At 56.0% G+C, this 19400-nt stretch overlaps 1 protein-coding gene across 1 annotated transcript; it reads right to left on the bottom strand.

Moving 5' to 3' along the window:
* Positions 1 to 1881: 1881 nt before the first annotated feature.
* On the bottom strand, positions 1882 to 17863 carry MDFI (MyoD family inhibitor). The gene is made up of 4 exons (XM_051639325.1): positions 17791 to 17863; positions 7537 to 7710; positions 3523 to 3777; positions 1882 to 3110 (listed from the first exon to the last, which is right to left on the bottom strand). Exons 1-4 carry the CDS (start codon positions 17861 to 17863, stop codon positions 2854 to 2856), a joined length of 759 nt encoding a protein of 252 aa, XP_051495285.1. The 3' UTR covers positions 1882 to 2853.
* Positions 17864 to 19400: the final 1537 nt, after the last annotated feature.

Genomic DNA, 19400 nt, shown 5'->3' with positions numbered 1-19400 from the left:
AGTTAAAACAGAACACATCTGCTGTTAATTAATTCCCAGGCAGGAGGGTTTAACTCTTGCCTTCCCAGGTGGTTTGCAAGGTGGATGGGCAGCATCTGCTTGTATCCAGAGGAAGGCCTGAACTTTGCTTTTCAAGCCCTTTCCAGAGATTTCAGTTGCTCTGGTCCAGCATTCCCTGCTCTGGCCTATCATTCCCACAACCCGGAACCATCTCTGTGATTTTCAGGAGCACGTGGGACATGAACAGAGCAGCCAGCCCAGCTCAAGGCAGTGAATGTCCCTGAGGCCTGGGTTAAAAAAGTGTCTGGCTTTGGCAGTGCCAAAATCCTGCAGGGCTGAGCTGCACTTTTGGGTAGCCCTGCAATGGCAACTGCTATTTTATTTGCATTTTTTTTCAAGGCAGCTGTCAGGAAAGTACATCTGTAGGCGTGATCATCACATACCTCAGCAGCACAGCACGCTCAGCAAAGAGCCCAGCTCTGCTCCCTGCCTCCCCCCTCTGCTGTCCCCTTGAGTTTCAAGCTGAGATGAGTGAACAGAGCTGCTGCACCAGGACCTGGTCCCTTGGAAGCAGCATTAAAAGGGTGTTTGATGCCAGGGCAAAGGGAGGGCTGGGTGCTTAGGGTGCACGTCACCCCCTTCCCATGCTGGGACACAAACACACATGGCACAGGCAGCCCACGGGACCCTCCTGCTCTGGGGGAATCTGTTCCCCATTAAGCAGCTCAGGCAGTGCAGCCCTGCCAGCTCCAACCTCCCTAATTAGCACTACAAGTGAGGCCAGGCTGGGGAAGGCCAGAGCCTCCATCCCTCCTTGCCAAGGATGCAAAGGGTTTGGAGCAAAACCTCAGCCAGAGCCTGTGGAAAAGCTTCCACAGACCCTGCAAGTGCTGGATGGGGCCCCAGTCCCATCCATCCCGGGGTGGGCAGTGATGTGCATCCCCCCCCAGGCTCAGCTCTGGGGCTCAGCCTGGGTGACTGTGGCAGAGTGAGGGCTCAAAGCCCAGATCCAGCACCCCAAGCCCTCTTGCCATGCAGGGGATGGAAGAAGGCTGCCTGCATCATCCTCTTCCCCTCCATGCACTTGTGCCTCACTGGGCTCTGACCGCCTTTAGCTCACCACTAAAAATAGGTTTCACAGCTGAGCAGCAGCTCCGGAGGGCAGGCAGCCCAGATCCCAAACCAGCCTGTGTCGCTGTGACCAACTGACCCATTTGGCCTTGATTTTTAAGTATTTTTCCCTCTTCCTTCAACTTCAGCCCTGGCAGCAGCCTCACCGCCCCGGCCCAGACCCCGAGGGACTGTGAGACTCCAGAGGGGAGCTGTGGTCCTTTCCCTGCACGGCACGGCCTGGCACAGGATGCCATGGCATACTTGGTGGTCCCACAGCAGCAGGAGCACCCAGGCCACCCAAATTCAGGGGGGCTGCCAGCTTCCAGAGCCTCACACCAAACCTGGGCAGCCAGTGCCCACCCCCCAGCCCTGCAGCAGGGAATTAACATAATTTATTCTTCTCCGTTAGGGAAGTCATGTCCCTGGGGCAGATGAAGCAGCTCATGGGCCCTGGGAGGAGCAGGGACAGTGGTGCAAGGGGGCCAGGGTTTGTCCCATGGCTGGGGACCCCTGCCAGGCTGCAGGACACTGGGACATCGACCCATTCGAAGGACAGGGAGACTCTTGCATTTCCCCTCCTGGCACGAGAACCAAAGCAGGAACACGCTGGGGCTGTCACTGAGCTGTCCCATGTCCCCAGAGCCAAAGGAGCCCCCAGAGCTGGGAGCAGGACAGGGGGTGCAGATGCAGGGACGGGGACATGGTGCAGCTGCGAGCAGCAAATCCCCTGGGAGTACCCTGTGGAGCATGGGATGCAGCAGCTGCTGGTCAGAAATGAAGAAAGACCTTTATTTACAGTAAAAAATGAAAGGCACACAAAAAAATATTAATAAAATACCATATCACTTTCATCCCCTTCTCCCCAGCCCTTCAATGGGGCGTTTTCCACCCCTACCCAGCCACGAGCCCTGTCCCCAGGGTGATGGGACAGAGGCCAACAACTGCTGGGGGTCATTTGGCACCAACCAACCCATCACCCCCCCTGGGACCCGTGGAGGGTCAGTAACATCTCGGCACAGCTCCAGGCTCTCTCCAGCCAGGGTGGCTGCCCTGGCCCCTGCTTCCAACCCTGCTGGCAGGGACTGGTGAAGGAAAAGCTCCTTCCCAGCTGGTAAAGTAGGGAGGGGAGGGGGCTATGTGTATTGCACTTGGCTGCTGATCTCAGCACCAAGGAGGGGTAGGGGCTGGCAGGATATGTCCCATGGCACGGGATCACACAGCCTGGCTATAGGCTTCAGCATCTCCCAGTGGGCTCCCAGCAGGGAGCAAAGCTCTGTACTTGGAGATGTCTCTGGGCCAGGGGGAGGATGCTCCACGACACCCTTGTGTAAAGCAGAGCACTGTCCTGGGGCAGCCCTGGTGGTGGCACTGGCTGTCCCAAACATTGGTGGCACCTGAGGGCTCTGTGGCACACGGGACGGGCACTCCTGCTCTCGGCTCAGGTGGCAGAAGGCTCCCACCATCCTTGGCAAACCAGCGTGGTGTGGGGACGAGGTAGAGCATGACGGGATGGCAGCCGTCCCCGGAGTGGCCCTACGGATTCACCCTTCCCCAGGCAGGATCCACACCTGGCCCCCCAGCTCCAAGGATGAGCTTTGCAACGGGGGGGATATCGCCCTCCTCCACTACCAGGCTCCTCCTTTTGGTGTTTCACACCTGGGTGTCCCCTCCGCCGGCTTGGGCTGGACAGGAGGGGCTGGGGGGGACCCGCTGCTGGTGTCCCCCCCTGGGTACAGCCCCTCAGGAGGAGAAGCAGAGCCCGCAGCACTCCATGCAGATCTCCAGGCAGTCGGCCGACTCGCAGCAGGCGTCGATGATGCCGCAGTCCATGTCGCAGGGCAGGTCGCAGTCGGCGCACTCGCCCGAGTTGCAGCAGCAGCAGCAGATGCAGGAATCCTCGGAGGTGCAGGAGCCGCAGGTGGCACAGTCCAGCACGATGTTGCAGAGGGTCAGGAACTCGCAGAAGAGGCAGGAGAGGATGCAGTGGACGCAGCAGTCTGAGGAGGAACAGGCAGAGAGTGGGCAGGGAGGGGGACACCGGCACCCATGGGCAGGCTGGGGGAGGCTGTGCCTGACAGATGGATGCTCAGTCCCAAAAAGGGTGGAAATCCTCTCTTGGGAATGAATGGAAGGGATGGGAAGAGGAGCTGGGAGTCAGACACTGCTCCAGGGGCCTCCCTCAATGCCCAGGGACATGCCCAGACCCCAAGAAAGACCAGTTTTGGAAGACATGTGATGACCCCCATTCAGCACCCACTCTGCAGAAGGCTGCCAGTAGGAGAGCTTGGCTGGTACCCAGATCCGAGGGTCCCAAAGGGCTGGAAGAATGGTACAGGAGAGACCCCGAGGGATGTGGAGCTGGATGAGAATGGCAGGAAAGGAACCCCCCACCCTGAGGAGAGCTGGTACCTTCTTGTGCCTCAATAGGGATGTGGGACGAGGCTGACTTGGAGCTGCCCTTGCTCTTCTTGCTGCTCTGGCTGTTGATGGAGTGGTGTGACTGCAGCTTGCGGGGGGGCTTCGCAGCGCTGGGGAGGGGGCGGAAGACCCCGTTCCCGGCCTCCCTGTTGGCACCTCCTGGATCCAGCCCCCGCCCGGGCCCGTTCTGCAGCAGATGGGTGGAAGGGCTGGGAGACTGGGGGGATGCTCGTACCTGGGGCTGGCCTGGGGAAGAGAACAGCACATTATCCCCGAGCCCCCCTGCAGTGCTCTGTTGGGGGGAAATCTGTGACCCCTCCCCTTTCACGGCATGGGAAGCTGGTTCCCTGCTGGACACAGGGTGGCCTCATGGGTGGATGAAGTGATGGTAACAGATGCCTGGTCCAAGAGGGTGAAGATGGCAATGCAGGAGAAAAGATGACTGGAGGGAAGGGGAAAGGCTCCAGAGAGAGGAAGGGATGAAAACAGAGCAATAAATAAAGACTTGTTGTGAAGGATGCTCTGCAACTGCCAAAACTCAGCAGAGGACATGGAGGAGGAGGACCCCTGGGGTTCCAGCACTGCTGGCACAGGCAGGATGGATGAAGCCAGAAAGGTCAAGTGCAGTGGGTGCAGAGGCACAGTGAGGCATGCTTCCCTCAAGCTGGGTGAGAAGAGCCTGTGGCTGCTTCCAGCTGAGAGCCACCATCCCGTGAGCCACTGTCCTCCCACCAGCCCAGGACACGGCACTGCTGGATGGAGCTCCAGGCCATCCCCATCACCCTCCATAAAGCCAGAGAAGATGAAGTATCATCAGAGAGCCAAGCTACTCATCTCCCCAGGACTGCCTGAATTGGCCGCTTGATTAAAGGGCTCCCCAGCCTCTGGCTGAACTTTTCTGCAGGAGGAAGAAAATAAATAATATCTGCTCTGTCTGTGCCTCCCTCCAGCCCCCAGACGCTGCAGCCGTGAGAGGCCGGCGGCCCCGCATCCTGCCGGGATGCTGCGGGAAGCAGGGCACGGCTCAGCCCATCGCTCCTGCCCGGCACCGTGTCCCCACGCTGCCGTCCTGCGGTGGGGACAGCTCTGGGAACGCAGCAGTGGGGAGGGGGATCGAGCAGCCCTCCCCCCGGCAGCGATGCCAGCTGAATCCACAAATAAAATCCTGCCCGCCAAGTGTTGGTTTTCCTCTCCCGCAGCAGTAAACAAGGGATGATTCAGGCGAGAGGCTCGAGGGCAAAGGCACCTCCGGCTGCTGGGAACAGGAGCTGCTTTCTGCAGGGGGGGGCTGGGGGGCAGGGGACAACGCCAGGGCGGAGGGGGCACAGACGGTCTCTGTCCTGCTCCCTCCCTCTCCGGCAAAAAAAATAAAATAGGTGGAGGTTAAAAAACCCACAAGTGTCCAGCTGTGCCCGCCGGGGCTGTGCTCAGAGGGCGGGGGAAGCTGAAGCGGGTGCTTGGGTGAAATGCTGCATCCTTGACCTGCGCTGGGAGAGGGACTTAAAATAACTGGAGCTGAGCGGGAAGAGCGGGCTGGAAGCAGGAGGGGTGGGGGAAAGGCAGAGAGGAGAAATGGAAAACAAATCTTGGATAAAATGGGATGTGTTCCCCCCACCACTCCAAAAAAAAAACACAACCCAACCACCTCCTGGGGGGTGTTGGCTTCCCATGCACCCTTCTCCAATGCTCTTGGCTGCCCAAGTGGCACCATGCTGGAGGGTGACCACAGTGCCCTGAGGATGCCCAAAGCAGCCTGGCCTGGCAGTGTCCAAGGGCAGCAAAGTGCAGTGCTGAGCACTGGGTTTCTCAGGAGGTTTGCAGCTGCAACTCGCTCCCTTTGGCGTTCTCCATTCCGCTGCATTCCTCAGATTAAACTGTTTGTAAATCTAAATCATGCTCCAGCTCCAGTGAGTGGCAGGGAAAGGCAGCCAGTAATCCCCCCCTCCACAACCCCCTAAGCTAGGAAAAATAGCTTCCATTTCTCAGGAGAGCCTTCAACTCACAGCAGCCTGAAGCTCTTATAAAAGAGACATCTTCAACCTGGGGTTGAGGGGGAGCAATGCATAAAAATTCCTAACGTGGGTGTCAGGAGTGAGGGGGACCTGCCCACCCTATGGCCCCCAGGGCTTTGGGGAAATTATCAGCCTTCAGCTCTTCAATGACCAAACCCCTCCTGGATGTTCATTTTGTGTCCCACACCTGAGGTAATGCTCCCTACAGCCGTGGTGGCCCCACAGCCCCTTGTTGCCTGGTCCCTCCTGACCTTACAATGTGTCAGGCTGGCATGAAAACACCCCCAGCACCCCCTCCACCTCCAATGGAGGAGCCCAACTGTGCTCCCCAGGTACTCCCAAAGGGGGGAATTTGCCCTCCCACAAGCGATGGTGCAACATGGAGCAACCTAGTCTAGTGGGAGGGTCTGTGCCCATGCAGTGGATGGAAACCAGATGATCCTTTCCAACCCAAACCATTCCGTGATTCTGTGGTGACCCCCCCTCCCATTAACAGCAGCAGCTGGGAGCAGGCTGCAAGACATGCCAGAGGCAGGGAGCTGAACCTCATTTCCCGGGGAGGAGACGGGAATGAGGGGGGGAAATCCCTGCACCCAGCACCCAAACAAGCCTGGATGCCGGTGGGCACACTCCCCCTGGCCCCGGGGCCCACGGGAAGGCTGGCGGGGGGCGGGCTGGGGAGGGGGCTGCGCCATGCAGGGTGCAGCAGGCAGCAGCGTGACTCAGAGGTGCAGAATGTCTGTGGGCAGCCGGCCCAGCTCCCAGAGGCTTTGCAAGGGCTGGAAGCCCTGCTTGAGGAACCGTGCGCGCTCCTCGCTCCACGTAGGCTGTCAGGAGCGCCCGGATCCTGCCGTTCCCCACCATCCCCCCCTTCCCACCCTGCTCTTCAAAGTTTGCAACCTCGTTCCCACCCTCCCTCTCCCCGGTGGGAAGCATCCATCCGCTCCCGGCCCTTGGAAGGGAAAGCTGCCCCGCTCACATCCCACAGGAGGGGAAGGGCTGCGTGCGGCAGGGGCAGCCTGGGAGCAAAACCCTTGGATCCAGGCTGGGAGCCAGGAAAGGATGGACGGAGCGACGCCGGGAGGGCCGGGCCCTCGTCCCCCACATCTGCCAGCTCTGCTCTCCCACTCCTGCAATAGGAGATGGAGCAAGGACACCCCGGCCCCCACCTCTGCTCCTATCCCACCCCTGCTCCTATCCCACCCCGGTATTTCTAGGGGCGGGGGCACCGGCAGGTCTGCAGCAGCAGAAAGGGGGAGTTGCTGCTCGGCTTCACCACCGCCCCCAGCAAAACCAGCTCCTCAGCTAGAGAGCCCGTCCCAGCCCTTCCCTTCCCTTGCTCAGGCTCTTCATCAGCCTCCCCCTTGCCCTGGATATGCCAAGGCCAGAGCTGTCCCGACGGGAAGTGTCTCCCTTTGCTCCAGCAAACGGCTGTTGCAATCCCCTCCTGTGGCTGTGGCCAGGGTGCCCAAGAGCAGGGGGTCCCCTCTCTCCTGCTGTGGGTTTGAGGGATGCTCCATCCCAGCTCCTTCCCCCATGGACTGATCCCTCTTCCCATCACAGCATTCCAGCAGGACCCCAACACCACCAAGAGCTCCTCCAGCCTCCCAGTCACAGAATTGTTCTGGTTGGAAAAGACCTTTAAGATCATCGAGTCCAACCATGAACCCAGCTCTACCAAGTCCAGTGCTAAACCCTGTCCAGAAGCACAACATCTGCATCTCCTCCCCCTCCACCTCCAGCCAGTCCCAAGGACAAGGACAGTGAGTGGCATCATGGCACTGCTGGATGCCACCCAGCACTTTCCCCAGCACCCAATGACTCGAAATCAGTTAAAACCTTTTGCTTTGATGTGGAGAAGAGCAGAGCAAGGAGGAGATGGCTTCCCACCATAGCTGCCCTACTAACAAGCCCCATTACTGATTAGACAGGAGGAGCCCCAGGTGCAAGGGTGTCTGGAGCTGCGGGTACTGCCATGGAGGGAAACACTCACATGTCACAGCTTCGGGAGAGCCTTTGAGCTCCGGGCAGGGACCCTTCATCAGGACTTTTTGGGACTCCACATCTTCCAGAGGTTCCTCCTTCTTCAGCGCCGTGGGGCGGGTGGGTGGCCGGGGCTCTGCCTCTGGTGTCTGCCTCGGAGAAGGGTGTGAGCTCTCACCTGCCTCTGCAGGAGGAACAGGGTTGGAGCTGAGCCCCCCTGGGGTGCACTGAGCCCCTCAGGTACCCAACCCCACTGCGACCCACAGACCATCCCCAGCAACTGCCAACAGCACCAATTGGTGCTTTGGGATTTGGGGCACCAGCCAAATCCAGCCCCACTTGAGCACACAGTGTTGGGGGGAAGAGCTGGAGCACTGTGAGGGATCTGGGGCTGGTGGGGGTGGTGGGCATCAGGGCTGCATTGCTCTGCAGCCACTCACCAACACCAGCAGTTTGGCTGTACCCTTCCAAAAACCCTCCAGAGGTCCCACATTCCTTCTCTAAAAAGCCAGGGCATCTGGTTACACTCAGTGGTTCAAGCTGGATTTTTCATCTCCCCTTCCCATGAAAGGGCCACTGTCTTCCCGGCCGGAGCTGGCTGCCACCTCCCCTCCCATTCCCACTTGCTCTGGGACAGGAGCAACCCCCGTGGGACCCCCTTGATGGGGCCAGGAAAACCTGGAACAAGAGCCATGTCATTCCCCGTGGGGACGAACGCCAAAGCCACACACCCCCTTGCCAAAATCCAGCGAGGAGAAGCCATAACCACCTCCTGCAGAGCCAGCACTGCGGGCTGGGGGGCCAGGTGCCCCCACAGTGGGGTGTCCAGGGGGCTGTGGGGGGGCTGCATGGTGCTCAGTGCAATGGTATGCCCCCCTACCCCCCACAAGCCCCCTCCTCCTGCCCCGTCCCTCTCCCCAGCACCCAGAATAGCAACCACTTGCACAACAGGGGCTGGACCACACTTTATATAAACACTAAATTATAGCTTGGGTAAAGGAGGGAGCCCAACCACCCATAATTTCCCTGGCTATAACAAGAGGTCATACATGCAGGCAGGCAAGGGTGGGTGGGGGAAGAGTGACCTCGGACACTTCATTATACTCGATATAACACGAGGTCCCAGAAGCAGGAGCTGGGGAGGATGGCAGGCAGAGCTCACGTGTTGTGAGAGGGAGAGGAGGGTCCCATCCACACCCTGGGGGTGGCAGGAGCCTGGACAGGCTGCTGCAACCAGCCTGGAGCCATGCTTGCTCAGCTCTGCTACGCCCCATGTGCTCACCCACCTGCCTCAGTTTCCCCACAGGACCATCCTCTCTGCCCTCCCCAGGATGGTGATCCAGCCTGGGGCACTGGAGCTCCTGTGACAGGGGCTTTGCCAGGAAGGAAAGTTCATCCTAATGCAGAGCCCTGCTCACAGCTCCCTGGTCTCCTGCAGGACACTCCTGCAGGCAGGGCAATTTTGGGGCTCAAGCAAGGGAAATCCAGCAGCTCCAGCTGTATTTTGCACAGCAACTTTGGCTCCAAATTCCAAGTGGAGTGGGAACATGTGAGCCTCAAGAAGGAGAAAACTCATTCCCATGCCCCTGGACAGCCTGGAGCAAAACAGGAGAAGAAAGCAAACTGACCTCTAGCTATAGGTGTTTGCACACAGACGTGGGCTACAGGTGAATATCAACCACATGTTGCTGCCTCCACATCCTCTGCCATGTCCCAACCTGGACTGGCCTGAGTCAGACTCAGACCTGCAGCATTTAGTCAGTGCATCAGCTAAAAAGCCTGTTAAAGCCAGACATGAAAACCCTGATGGTTGAGGAGCTCTAGACAAAGCCCTGAGTCAGGTGCCTGGTGCAGAGCCCTGAGGGTGCAGCTCCCAAGGGATCCCTGGGAATAGATCCCAGTTATTGGGCATCAGCTTAGCTGTGAGATTCCTGAATGTGTTCAGGGCCTAAAAAGCAACAGCCAAGACTCTGGGGTTACCCAGAGCAGCCCCATCATCACCAGATTCCCCTGCTCTGCTCTCACCCCTGAGGTCAGTGAGTGATTTTCACTTGGAAAAGGAGCTGGGAAATCAGGTGGGAGAGGAGCTGGCGGCTGCTGGAGCTCCAGCTGATCCTGCCTCTGCCACAGCCACCCTGTGCTGCCTCCATCACACCCCTTGCCCCCCTCCGTGCTATCCCAAGGGGATGAGGACAGGGATGGTCTGTTTAGTCCCTGAGCTCTGTGGGATGTTTCCCTGGGCTGCACGGATGGTGAACGTGCTGCTTGTCGACCAGTGAGACAAGGCTCGGCTTTTTGCCGTGTCCACTTCACACATATAATTACCCTGCACAACAGGAGGTCTCACACACAACCACAGCGATGCAGGGAGGAAGATGGCAATTAAATTAACTCCCACTGGAACATGCTGGCCAGAAGAAAGACCAAAAATAGACAGGGAAGAAATTTGGGTAAGCTGGTCCTTCCCTGCCTTATACAGCCTCGCATCCCTGTTGCTGCACTATCCATTCCTGCTCCCCAAAGCACACACAGCTGAACAGAGAGAGTGAGCAGGGAAAGAGGAGCAGGGGGGAGCAGCTCCAAGCCCTCAGCAAGGTGAGGCCACCAGGGCCACCTCTCCCAGCTGCCAGCAGGGCAGGGACCAGCTTCCTCCCATCCCTTCCACCAGAACAAGACCAGGCTTGACCTCAGTTTGTGGGGTTTAAAACCAACAAATCCATGCAAAACGTAGATGAAGCTCTAAGGAGAACTAGCTCTTGGGATGGGACATCCATCCCTTTCCTTGCCTGCACCCCTGTGGCAGCTGCCTCTTCCTGGCCGGGGCAAATGCACATCACACAGCGGAGAAACAGCCTGGGACAAGAGCCCAGGTCTCTGCACTCCTGTTCTGCACCACCTTTTGTAAAACACAAGGGAGAAATAAAGGTACCGTGGCACAGAGAGAGCAACTAAACATGACTTCTTTGTGAGACCAGAGATAATAAGGCATTTAAAAAATACTAAGCCAGGCTTCAATAAATCCCAGTGCTGCCATAAGGTACAGAAGATTAGGAAATCCAATAGATGTAGAACTACTTTCTTTGCCTCCTGGTTGTGAAGCCCAGGAGATTCACATAAGTCAGGTTTTCTGACTGTTCTCTCCATTTACAAAGTCCAAATCCATCCATCAAAAGAGCCCCAAGACATCACTGAGCTCCAAAGTCCACCAAAGCACCCCAGGAGTTGAGAGGAGAGAGGAGAAAGGTGCAAAGCAGCTGTGAGGTTTCAGTGGCTTTAACCAAGTATCTTGTAGCAAAATCAAATGCACAAAATGTCCCTCTGGGAGCACCAACCCACTTTGTACAGCCCAGTGTCTGCAGGAGCTTCTGGAGCAACCACCAGTTCTGCTTAGAGGGAAAAGTGTTTGTGCTTTGGCTGGGACATGTGCTTAATTCCTGATGAGCTTGCAGGACTGAGCTGACCCATTCCCAAAAAACTGGACAAACCAAAGGGATCAGCAGCTGGTGTGAACACAAACAAGAACTGCAGCATCTTACAACTCAGGGGACCTGTGGATTTCCTTCTCTGCAGCTGGTTGTTGCGCCCAGATTCTCCAGCTGGGAGGCACAGAGGATGTGGGGAGATGGAAAGCTTTTGGGTCAGACCCACCCAGGTTGTCCCACAGCTCCTGCTCAGCTTTCTTCAGCATCTCATCACCCTCACAAGGAAGAATCTCTTCCCAATATCTAATCTAAATCCAATACTCTGGGCTGTGCCTTCTGCTGACGTGGAGATGTTCAGGAGTCTCCCATCCTTGTTTCTCTCTCCCTTTAATCCCTCAGGAAAGGCTGGTCAGGGACAAGCAAATGTTGTAAAGAGACACAAACAGAGACAGTCTAGTGAGGCACTTGCCACGAACAACACGCTACCTTACACCAATATTTAGTTTGGGAGCTTTTTAATCTGTTTTGTGCAGATAAAACCCTCCTGTAATCTCTCCTGGTTTTCCTGTACGTGCTCCTGGCCCAATCAGGTGTTTGTCTGACCTCATCAAGGGATGTTTTAGAGCCTGATTAAGCAGTTTCAAGTGCAGGAGAGATGGCACTGAAGCAAATCCCTCCAATCCCATGAGCCAGGCAGGAGGAGAGGAAAGCAAAATTCTGGTTTGGAAGTTTGCTCAAGTGGGAAAAATCCAAACAGCTTATTTACATTCAGTCTGAAATTAATGCACCAAAGCATTTCAGATGCTGTGATATTCAGGGAAAGGAGGGGAAGGAGGAGAAGTGTCCAGAACTCCTGAGCATGGGACACATCCAGCAGAGTTTTGCTTCCTTCTCAGAAAGCATTTGCTCCTGTGTCTCTCTGCTCACCTGGGCAATGCTTGGGATAAACAATTCTGGGACAATGAGGAATCCAGTCAAGAAAATATTGGTTTCTATGAAAAGTCACTTACTTCCTAAATGCAAAAAAGCAAAACAAAGCAAAGAAACCCACAAAACCCCAAATAGCTTGCCAGCCTGGGAGTTGTTATTATTTGTTATTTATAGCCATCGGGTGGGTAGGAAGAGGAATTTTGGGTCATCCAGACAGGCCAGGAACAGCATCCATCCAGTCTGCCCGTGTTCACAGTTTGACCTTGGCTAAAAGCTCCTTTGGCAACAAACCCCTGATTCCAGGTTTGGGATGCAGACCCCGTGTGAAGGTGTCCCAACAAATCCCATCACCTGAAGGGTCTTGTTGACCCAACCAGCTCCTGCAGAGGAAGAAGAGACCAGCCCTGATGGAGGAATTGCTCCTACCTGAGAGCAAGGACAGCAGGATGGTGGGGGATAAGCCTTGAGAAGGGGTTTCAGGCAAGATAAGAAATAAAATCACTGCAACCACGTGCACCTCTGTCCTTGCAGAATGACCAGGAACTATTCCTTATGTAATAAAAATATATATTATATATATGTGTGTGTGTATATATATATGTATATATAAAGACAACATTCAGGACTGCAGGTGGAAGGGAAGAAGTCTCTCTAAGCCTAAAAAGGAGCAACACAGAACATCCCAAACACACCGCAGGGCCAAGGAGTGGAGAAAAATGATGGGGAACATCAAAGGGTCAAAGACCCAACCAGAGGCTGAGTCACTTTCCATGGACTTGGAGGAGCATGGAGCTGGCCCAGTGCTCCCTGGGCCCCCACTCAGACCCTCCGTGCTGGCCAGAAGGACATAAAAGAATGGTGCAGGAGGAGGTCCTGCAACATCCAGGATAATAAACAATGATCCTTGAAGCCTGGGAAGTGGCTGACATGATGCCTATCAGATCCAAGGAGATTCTGGGAATTACAGAGCAAGGAGCCACCACACTGTGCTGGGGAAAATTATGGAGAGTCTAATTAAGGACCACGCCAGTACAGTAATTGCATAACCTTACGGGGTCAAACCAGCACAGGTTCTGCCAGGGAAAATTTGTGTCTCTCTAACCTGCCAAGAGTCCTTAAAAAAAGTTAATTGAAGAGCAGATAAATGCGAGCTGGTGGACATCATTATTAACAAGAATAATAATTTGCACTTATGAGGTACTTTCATCCTGAGCTCTACCCAGCCTATGGTTTTAAGCCAGTGCCCATCATACATTATCCCATCTCCATGCATTTTACATTAGAACAGCCACAGCTCTAAGTTGACATGAAACAGAAGCTTATCTCTGCTTGGCCCAACAGGGAAACTGAGGTACATCAAAGGGAATTGTCCAAAGCAACGTCCTGTGGTGATGAAGCTTAAAACTTTGCAGTCCTGGTGCTCAACTGTCCCTCAGGCTCGTGCACTTGATAGATTGGGGTTTCTTCTAAGCTCAGACCCCAAAGCAGCTTCAGAGGAGCCTGAATGTGGCCAGGTAAAGTGCCTCACATGGGGAGCACCCTGGGAGAGGATGGGGTTGAGGTGAAAGAACTTCCCAAAGCTACTGCCTGCTCCCTGATCCACCCCAGAATCACAGAATTGTTCCATTTTGGAAAGGACCTTTAAGGTCATCGAGTCCAACCATGAACCCAACTCTACCAAGTCCAGTGCTTAAACCATGTTCCCAAGCATCACATCTACACATCCCATTGCAGAGTTGGGGATGCACCAGTGGAAAAACATCAGGACAGCACCATGGGGAGGAGAAAAACCTTCATACCAAGCCCAGCAGGGCTGCCAAAGATCAGAGCTGGCTGAAAATGTCTGTGCATGCAACTGTCATGGCCAAAACCTAAAGATTGGGATTTGGAGCAATAAATATCCCAATTATCCCATTGCTGCTGCCACACACAAGCTCATTTCCACTGGAACAGTCTGAGCACAGCACCAAGGGGGACATGGAAAGGGGCTGGTGGCACCAGGAGGGTCCAACGTGGCCCCATCCTGCACAGGCTGCCGGTGCCCGTCCCGTGGGAGGCTGCTCAGGGCAGGGCCTGAGGAAGGAGGAGCTCTGGGGGAAAAAATAAATAAAAAAATCAGAAAAACTACAGAGAATGCCCAGAGGACAGCTTGGGTTTCTGCAACTAATAGACTCCAGCAGGAGCTTTCCAAGGAAATTCAATAAGAAGCTGGAGCAGGAGCGGGACGCCGGGGCGGCGGGCAGCACAGCCCCCAGGGCTGCCTTTGTTTTGCTCAAAACCAGAAACATTTGGGGGAAAAAAAAAGAAAAAAAGAAAAAAAAGAAGAAAAAAGGCAAAACTCTGCCTTTTTAATGGTTTGGTTCCTTTCAGGGTTTTGCTGTTGTTGTTCAGAGAGCACGAAAGATGGAAGCATGTTCATCAGTAAATCCAAAACTTGGAAAGCAAAGCAGAAATGAAGGTTGTGGTGCAAAAAGTCTTTATCTGGGGTAAAAAAAAATGAAATCATTTCCTTTAGGGGTCTTTTTTCCAATTCCAGGATGTCTGCTTGCAAATCTGCAAGTAGTTTCATTAGAATCAGTGGTAAGACAAGCAAAGACCTTTTATTTTGACCTTGGAAGGAATTGCCTTTGCTTCTGCCCCCATGCCAAGGCTGGGCTAGGTCCCATTAAGGGGTACCCAAGTGATGGTGGCACTGACTCCTGCCCAGCATGGCCCACTCAGGGCACCCCTGGGTGCTCAGGACCCCAAGCAAGGTGGCAGCATCCTCATCCAGGTTGCTGGATCCTGGTATTTTGGGCAAGCAGAGCAGAGCTGCTGGCAGCTCTGAAAATTTTGTTGTTGGGGCTGCAGCACAGAACAACTTCCCACCTCCCGTGACATCGTGGGGCAAAAGCTCCTTGGGACTGGGCACAAGGAACTAAAAGGGAAATAAAAATATGTGTGTGTGTGTGTCTTGTCCCTGCTCAACTCCAAGCAAATTGCCAGAGAGCTGCCAGTGCCTGCAGCTGAGCCAGGGTACAGGGGAGGGGACACAGAGGAGGGGACACAGAGGAGGGGACACAGAGGAGGGGACACACAGCAGATGTCCTGCTGGGAAGGGAAAGAAGGGAAGTGGGAGTGAGCAGAGTTGAGCCCAAGGGGAACCTTTTCCTTCTGGAGATGAATTTGCCTCCAGCATCTTCACATGGGTTTGCTTCCCATGAGGAAAGCCCCTCGCCCACTGCCCCTGTTCCCCCTCCTCTTCCTCTCCATCAAGGGAAGGAAGGACAAAAATAAACCCATCAGCCAAAGGGCTTTCTGTCTTCTCCTGCTTTCTGTTAATTCCTCAAAAAATTAATTATACCCCACATACTCCACACAGACAATCACCTCCTCTCTCTGAGGCTTCTCTGCAAACTACCTGTGGCTATTTCAAGGGTTTATAATTTGCAACGTGCCCATCCCTCCCTGGATGGGAGGAGGCTGTGATGGTTCCAGGCCCATCTCCAGAGATGCCAAGGAACAAACTCCAGGGTTTCATCTCAGGCTGGGAAACGGGACCGAGCACAACCAACCCAACCCTGCCCATGACACATTAATTTGGGCCAAACCCCTCCAGCACCTCAGTTTCCCCAGTCATTTCACAGGCATTACCAGATGAGCTGGTCTTGTTTGCAAAGCACTGGAGGGGGAATCAAGCAAAAATTCCCAGGCTCCACGGTGCGTGACAGAAACCCTGGATGCTGCCCAAGGGATAATGGCTCCTCAGCGAAACGTCACGAGCAGGAAAGACAAACCCAGGCCCTGTCCATTCATTGCTCACAAAAAACCCCACAGAACAACCCAACAAAACCACCATGGAAAGGAAAGGAAAGGAAAGGAAAGGAAAGGAAAGGAAAGGAAAGGAAAGGAAAGGAAAGGAAAGGAAAGGAAAGGAAAGGAAAGGAAAGGAAAGGAAAGGAAAGGAAAGGAAAGGAAAGGAAAGGAAAGGAAAGGAAAGGAAAGGAAAGGAAAGGAAAGGAAAGGAAAGGAAAGGAAAGGAAGCAAGAATTGAAAGCTCCAGTTGTGCAGCTGGAAAGCTGCTCGCTGAGACACGACAGGGATACTCTCTTGCTGTGGAATTTGGCTCCTGGAGCTTGGGGAAACTGAGGGTGTCCTGGAGACCACTCTGCTGCCCCCCAGCTTTGCATGCTGCTAAAGGGGGGTCCAAAGGAGGCAAATTTGGTTCAGTTCTGCTGGGGTTCACAGAATAACCTTTTTTTTTTCCTGACACATTTAACAGATTCCTAAACTACTTTTTAAAATCATCCACACTTGATCTCACAGTAGCTCCTCCTAACCCAGGCTGGGGACAAGTTCCCGTGCCCAAGCTTTTCTGCACCAGGTCCGTGCGTTAACTTTTCACCATCTCCCACCTGGAGAGGAAAGTGAATGGAAAGAAACCCAGAGAAACGAGCTCCCCCAGCCCCTGCCTCGGCCCCGGGACACGGCTGCAGCACAAAGTAAAACGGGAAGCGGAGCCTGCAGCATCCAGCTGGAAAAGCAGGGGGGAGAGAACAAGAGGATGTATTCTCCAAAACTTGGGCCCAGCCACGCTCTGGGCCAAAGTCACCACAGGGAGAGATCCAGCTGTGCCGAGCCTGGTTTGGGTGCATCCCTGTGCCCGGGGCGGCCGCAGCTCCTGCCCGCCCAGCCCCGCTCCCCGGCAGCCGCTCTCAGAGCTCGCAGGGAGCAGGTCCCGGGGTGGATTTGGCCCCTTTTGTGTCCGGTCCGACAGCACACACAGCCGGGGGTTTCACCCCTGGCCATCAGCTTCCTGCATATTTTTTTTTTTCTCTCTCTCTCTCCCATCAGGACTTTTAACGCAGTTTCCGCGCGTGAACCTCGGCGGGGACCCAGCACCCCAGGACACCGGCGCGGGTCCTCACGACCCCCGGCAGAGCCCCCCACACCGCCCAGACAACCGAGAGGGCTCAGCTTTTGCCCCGTGGAAAAAGTGAGGATCCCCAAAACTTTCCCACCCACTTCTCAACAGCCTGATCCCACATCCCGCCCGAGAACCCCAGGGAGCCGCTCTGGAGTAGGGAAGTTGCCCCAACACCCCCAACCCCCCCCCCCCCGGGGCTGCGGGACAGCACCCCAAGCCCTTTACCCCCGGCTCTCGGGGGGTGTTTTTAACTCCTTCAGCTTGTGCTGGTCCCTGCCCGTGCGTCTGGCCGAGTCACAGAAACTGCTGCAAAGTTTGGTCGGCGAATTCCCCCCGGGCTCGGGGCACCAGCTGTACCCCCCCGCGCCAGGCACACACACACACACACACTGTCAGGGGTGCAAACACACACTCAGCTGTACACAACCACGTACACACACACTTTTGCCTTCCCGGACACGCACACAGGCATCCCGCACCCCCCCAGCCGTGCACACACGAGCCACGCACACACTCAGCCGAGCACACGCGGAGTCAAGCACACACCGACCCCCCCCAAGCATCCACCCCCCCCCAGCCGTGCACACAACGACCACCCCAGCCGTGTTTACACGCACCCCCTGCTTACAGCCCCCACCCCACCCACGCACGCCCCTGCGGTTCACCCCCGGCCCCCCAGCCACGTACACACTCTCTCCTCCCGCACAGTCTCCAGCAACTCACCCCCCGCGGGACAATCCCCCGAGCCGTACACCCACATCCCCCCCCAGCCGCGTACCCCCCAACCCAGCCGTGTTCCCCCCCCCGAGCCGCACACACACACACACACATCCCCCAGCCGAGCACCCACACCTCCCCAGCCACGACCCCCCCCCCCCCGGCCAGGAGTTTCCCCCCCCCCCTCTCAGCCATGCACCCCCCGACCCGACGGTGCCCGCACCCCCGGCACCACGCAAACCCACGCCGACCCCCTCCCCAAATAGCAGCAGCCCCCCCCCCCCCGTACCTGGCGGCGGTGCCGGTTCGGCTCGGCGGGGCTCCGGGCGGCTCGGCCGGTGGTTGTTGCTGGTCTGGGACATCGGAGAGGGGACAGGGGGGCTGCGGCGGGGAGAAGGGCTGCCTGCGGGCTGCCTGCGGGCCCCGGCCCCGCCGCCCCGGCCCCCGCCTCACCTGGGGCCCCGCGCCTCGGCTCAGCCCCGCGCCCGCCCCCGCCGCGCATCCCCCGGCCCCGCCGCCCCCGGCCCCGCCGCTCCGGACACCTCTCCTGGGCCGGTCGGGGGCGCGGAGTTGGGCTGGGTTTGCTGTGGGTTGGGTTTGGTTTTTGTTTGTATTTTTTTTTTAATCCCTTCTTTTTTTTTTTTTTTCCTCTCTTTCCCCCCCAGTTCCTTCAAAAAAAACCCAAAAAACACCCCAAAACCAACCCTCAAACACAACACGCTGCGAGAACGAACGAACGAACAAACAAAACAAGCGGCTGCGGCTGCCGAGCGGGAGGAGAAGTTTTTTTCGGGGGTTGGAGCAAAGCGGGGAGGGGAGAGGAGCAAGAGGTTCCCTGGCTCCCCGGGCCAGCCTCGAAATTGGCGTTTCTCAGCTTTGCTTTGGGCTGCTTTGCTCTGTGTTGGGTTTCTGTCCCCTCACTCCAAAAACTGGGGGGAATAGTGGGGATTAGTGGGTCTGGGAAGCCCACCCCCTCACCTAGCTGTGCCCAGGACCCTCAGGTGGGTGCTCCAGCCTGTTCCCTCTGCACCTCGGTGGGTGCTTTTGTTCCTGACTCTGCTGGCACCTCCTCAGGAAAGCCTCTGCCTGCCTCAGTTTCCCCAAACTGGTAAATGAGGTTCAGCTGCTCAGGGCCATGCCTGGTGCTGCTGGGATTGGAGGTGACAGCATCACTGCTGTCATCAGATGTGAGAGCAATGGTGTGAAAATCAGATTTCCAGCACTATCAGCACTTCCCAGGTGAACCAACCTGGTGGTTTTCATGTTTGCTCCCACGCTGTGTGCAGAGCTCACACAGAACCCAGTGGGACATTTTCAAAGCTGTTTTGATTTACGTTTTGTTTTTAATAACACCTCTGTCTTTTCCTGCATTGCGAAGTGTACAAAAAGAGGCTGGACTGCTCTGGAGCCTGGAGCTGAACCAGCTGGTACCATGGGGTGCTGCCCCCACAGCATGGTGAGGAGTAAGGGGAAGGTGCTGAGATGTCACCTCCATGGCCACATGTAAAATAAGTGGGTTGGGAGGGGAAAATGAGGCAGCCTGGGGCACAAAGTGGGACCAAATGTTCTCAGGATCCTTTGAAAGTTCTCTCAAAGCCAAGGAGATGGAGAGGGTCACAAAAGATCTCAAGAATTGGTCTGTTCTAGAGCCACCTTGTTACCACAGCTTATGGCTTTTAAATTACCCATCCAGGAGGAGCATTCCTGCCCCTTAAAGTCCTGCTGCATCCTCCTGAGAGCCAATCAGCACCATCCAGCCCACCTGGCTGTGCCAGGTGCTGCACACCATGGAAAACAAGGACCCTGACATGGACTGAGCCCTGAGTGCTCCATGCATGGGCAGTGGTGGGTGCAGCACCATGCAAGGCCATGCACCCTTCTTCCCAGCCACAGCTCTCT

The sequence above is a fragment of the Apus apus genome, chromosome 23 (genome assembly GCF_020740795.1).
Source record: "Apus apus isolate bApuApu2 chromosome 23, bApuApu2.pri.cur, whole genome shotgun sequence".
Lineage (NCBI taxonomy): Eukaryota > Metazoa > Chordata > Aves > Apodiformes > Apodidae > Apus > Apus apus.
This window is presented reverse-complemented; position numbering and strand designations above follow the sequence as displayed.

What these genes read in the sequence shown, in the direction of transcription:
- MDFI (XM_051639325.1), bottom strand. Translation starts at nt 17,863, where the DNA reads ATGTCCCAGACCAGCAACAACCACCGGCCGAGCCGCCCGGAGCCCCGC. An exon ending in CGAACCGGCACCGCCGCCAG is followed by an intron (nt 7,711 to 17,790) that starts GTACGGGGGGGG and finishes TTCCTCCTGCAG; the next exon opens with AGGCAGGTGAGAGCTCACAC. An exon ending in CCCTATTGAGGCACAAGAAG is followed by an intron (nt 3,111 to 3,522) that starts GTACCAGCTCTC and finishes GTTCCTCCTCAG; the next exon opens with ACTGCTGCGTCCACTGCATC.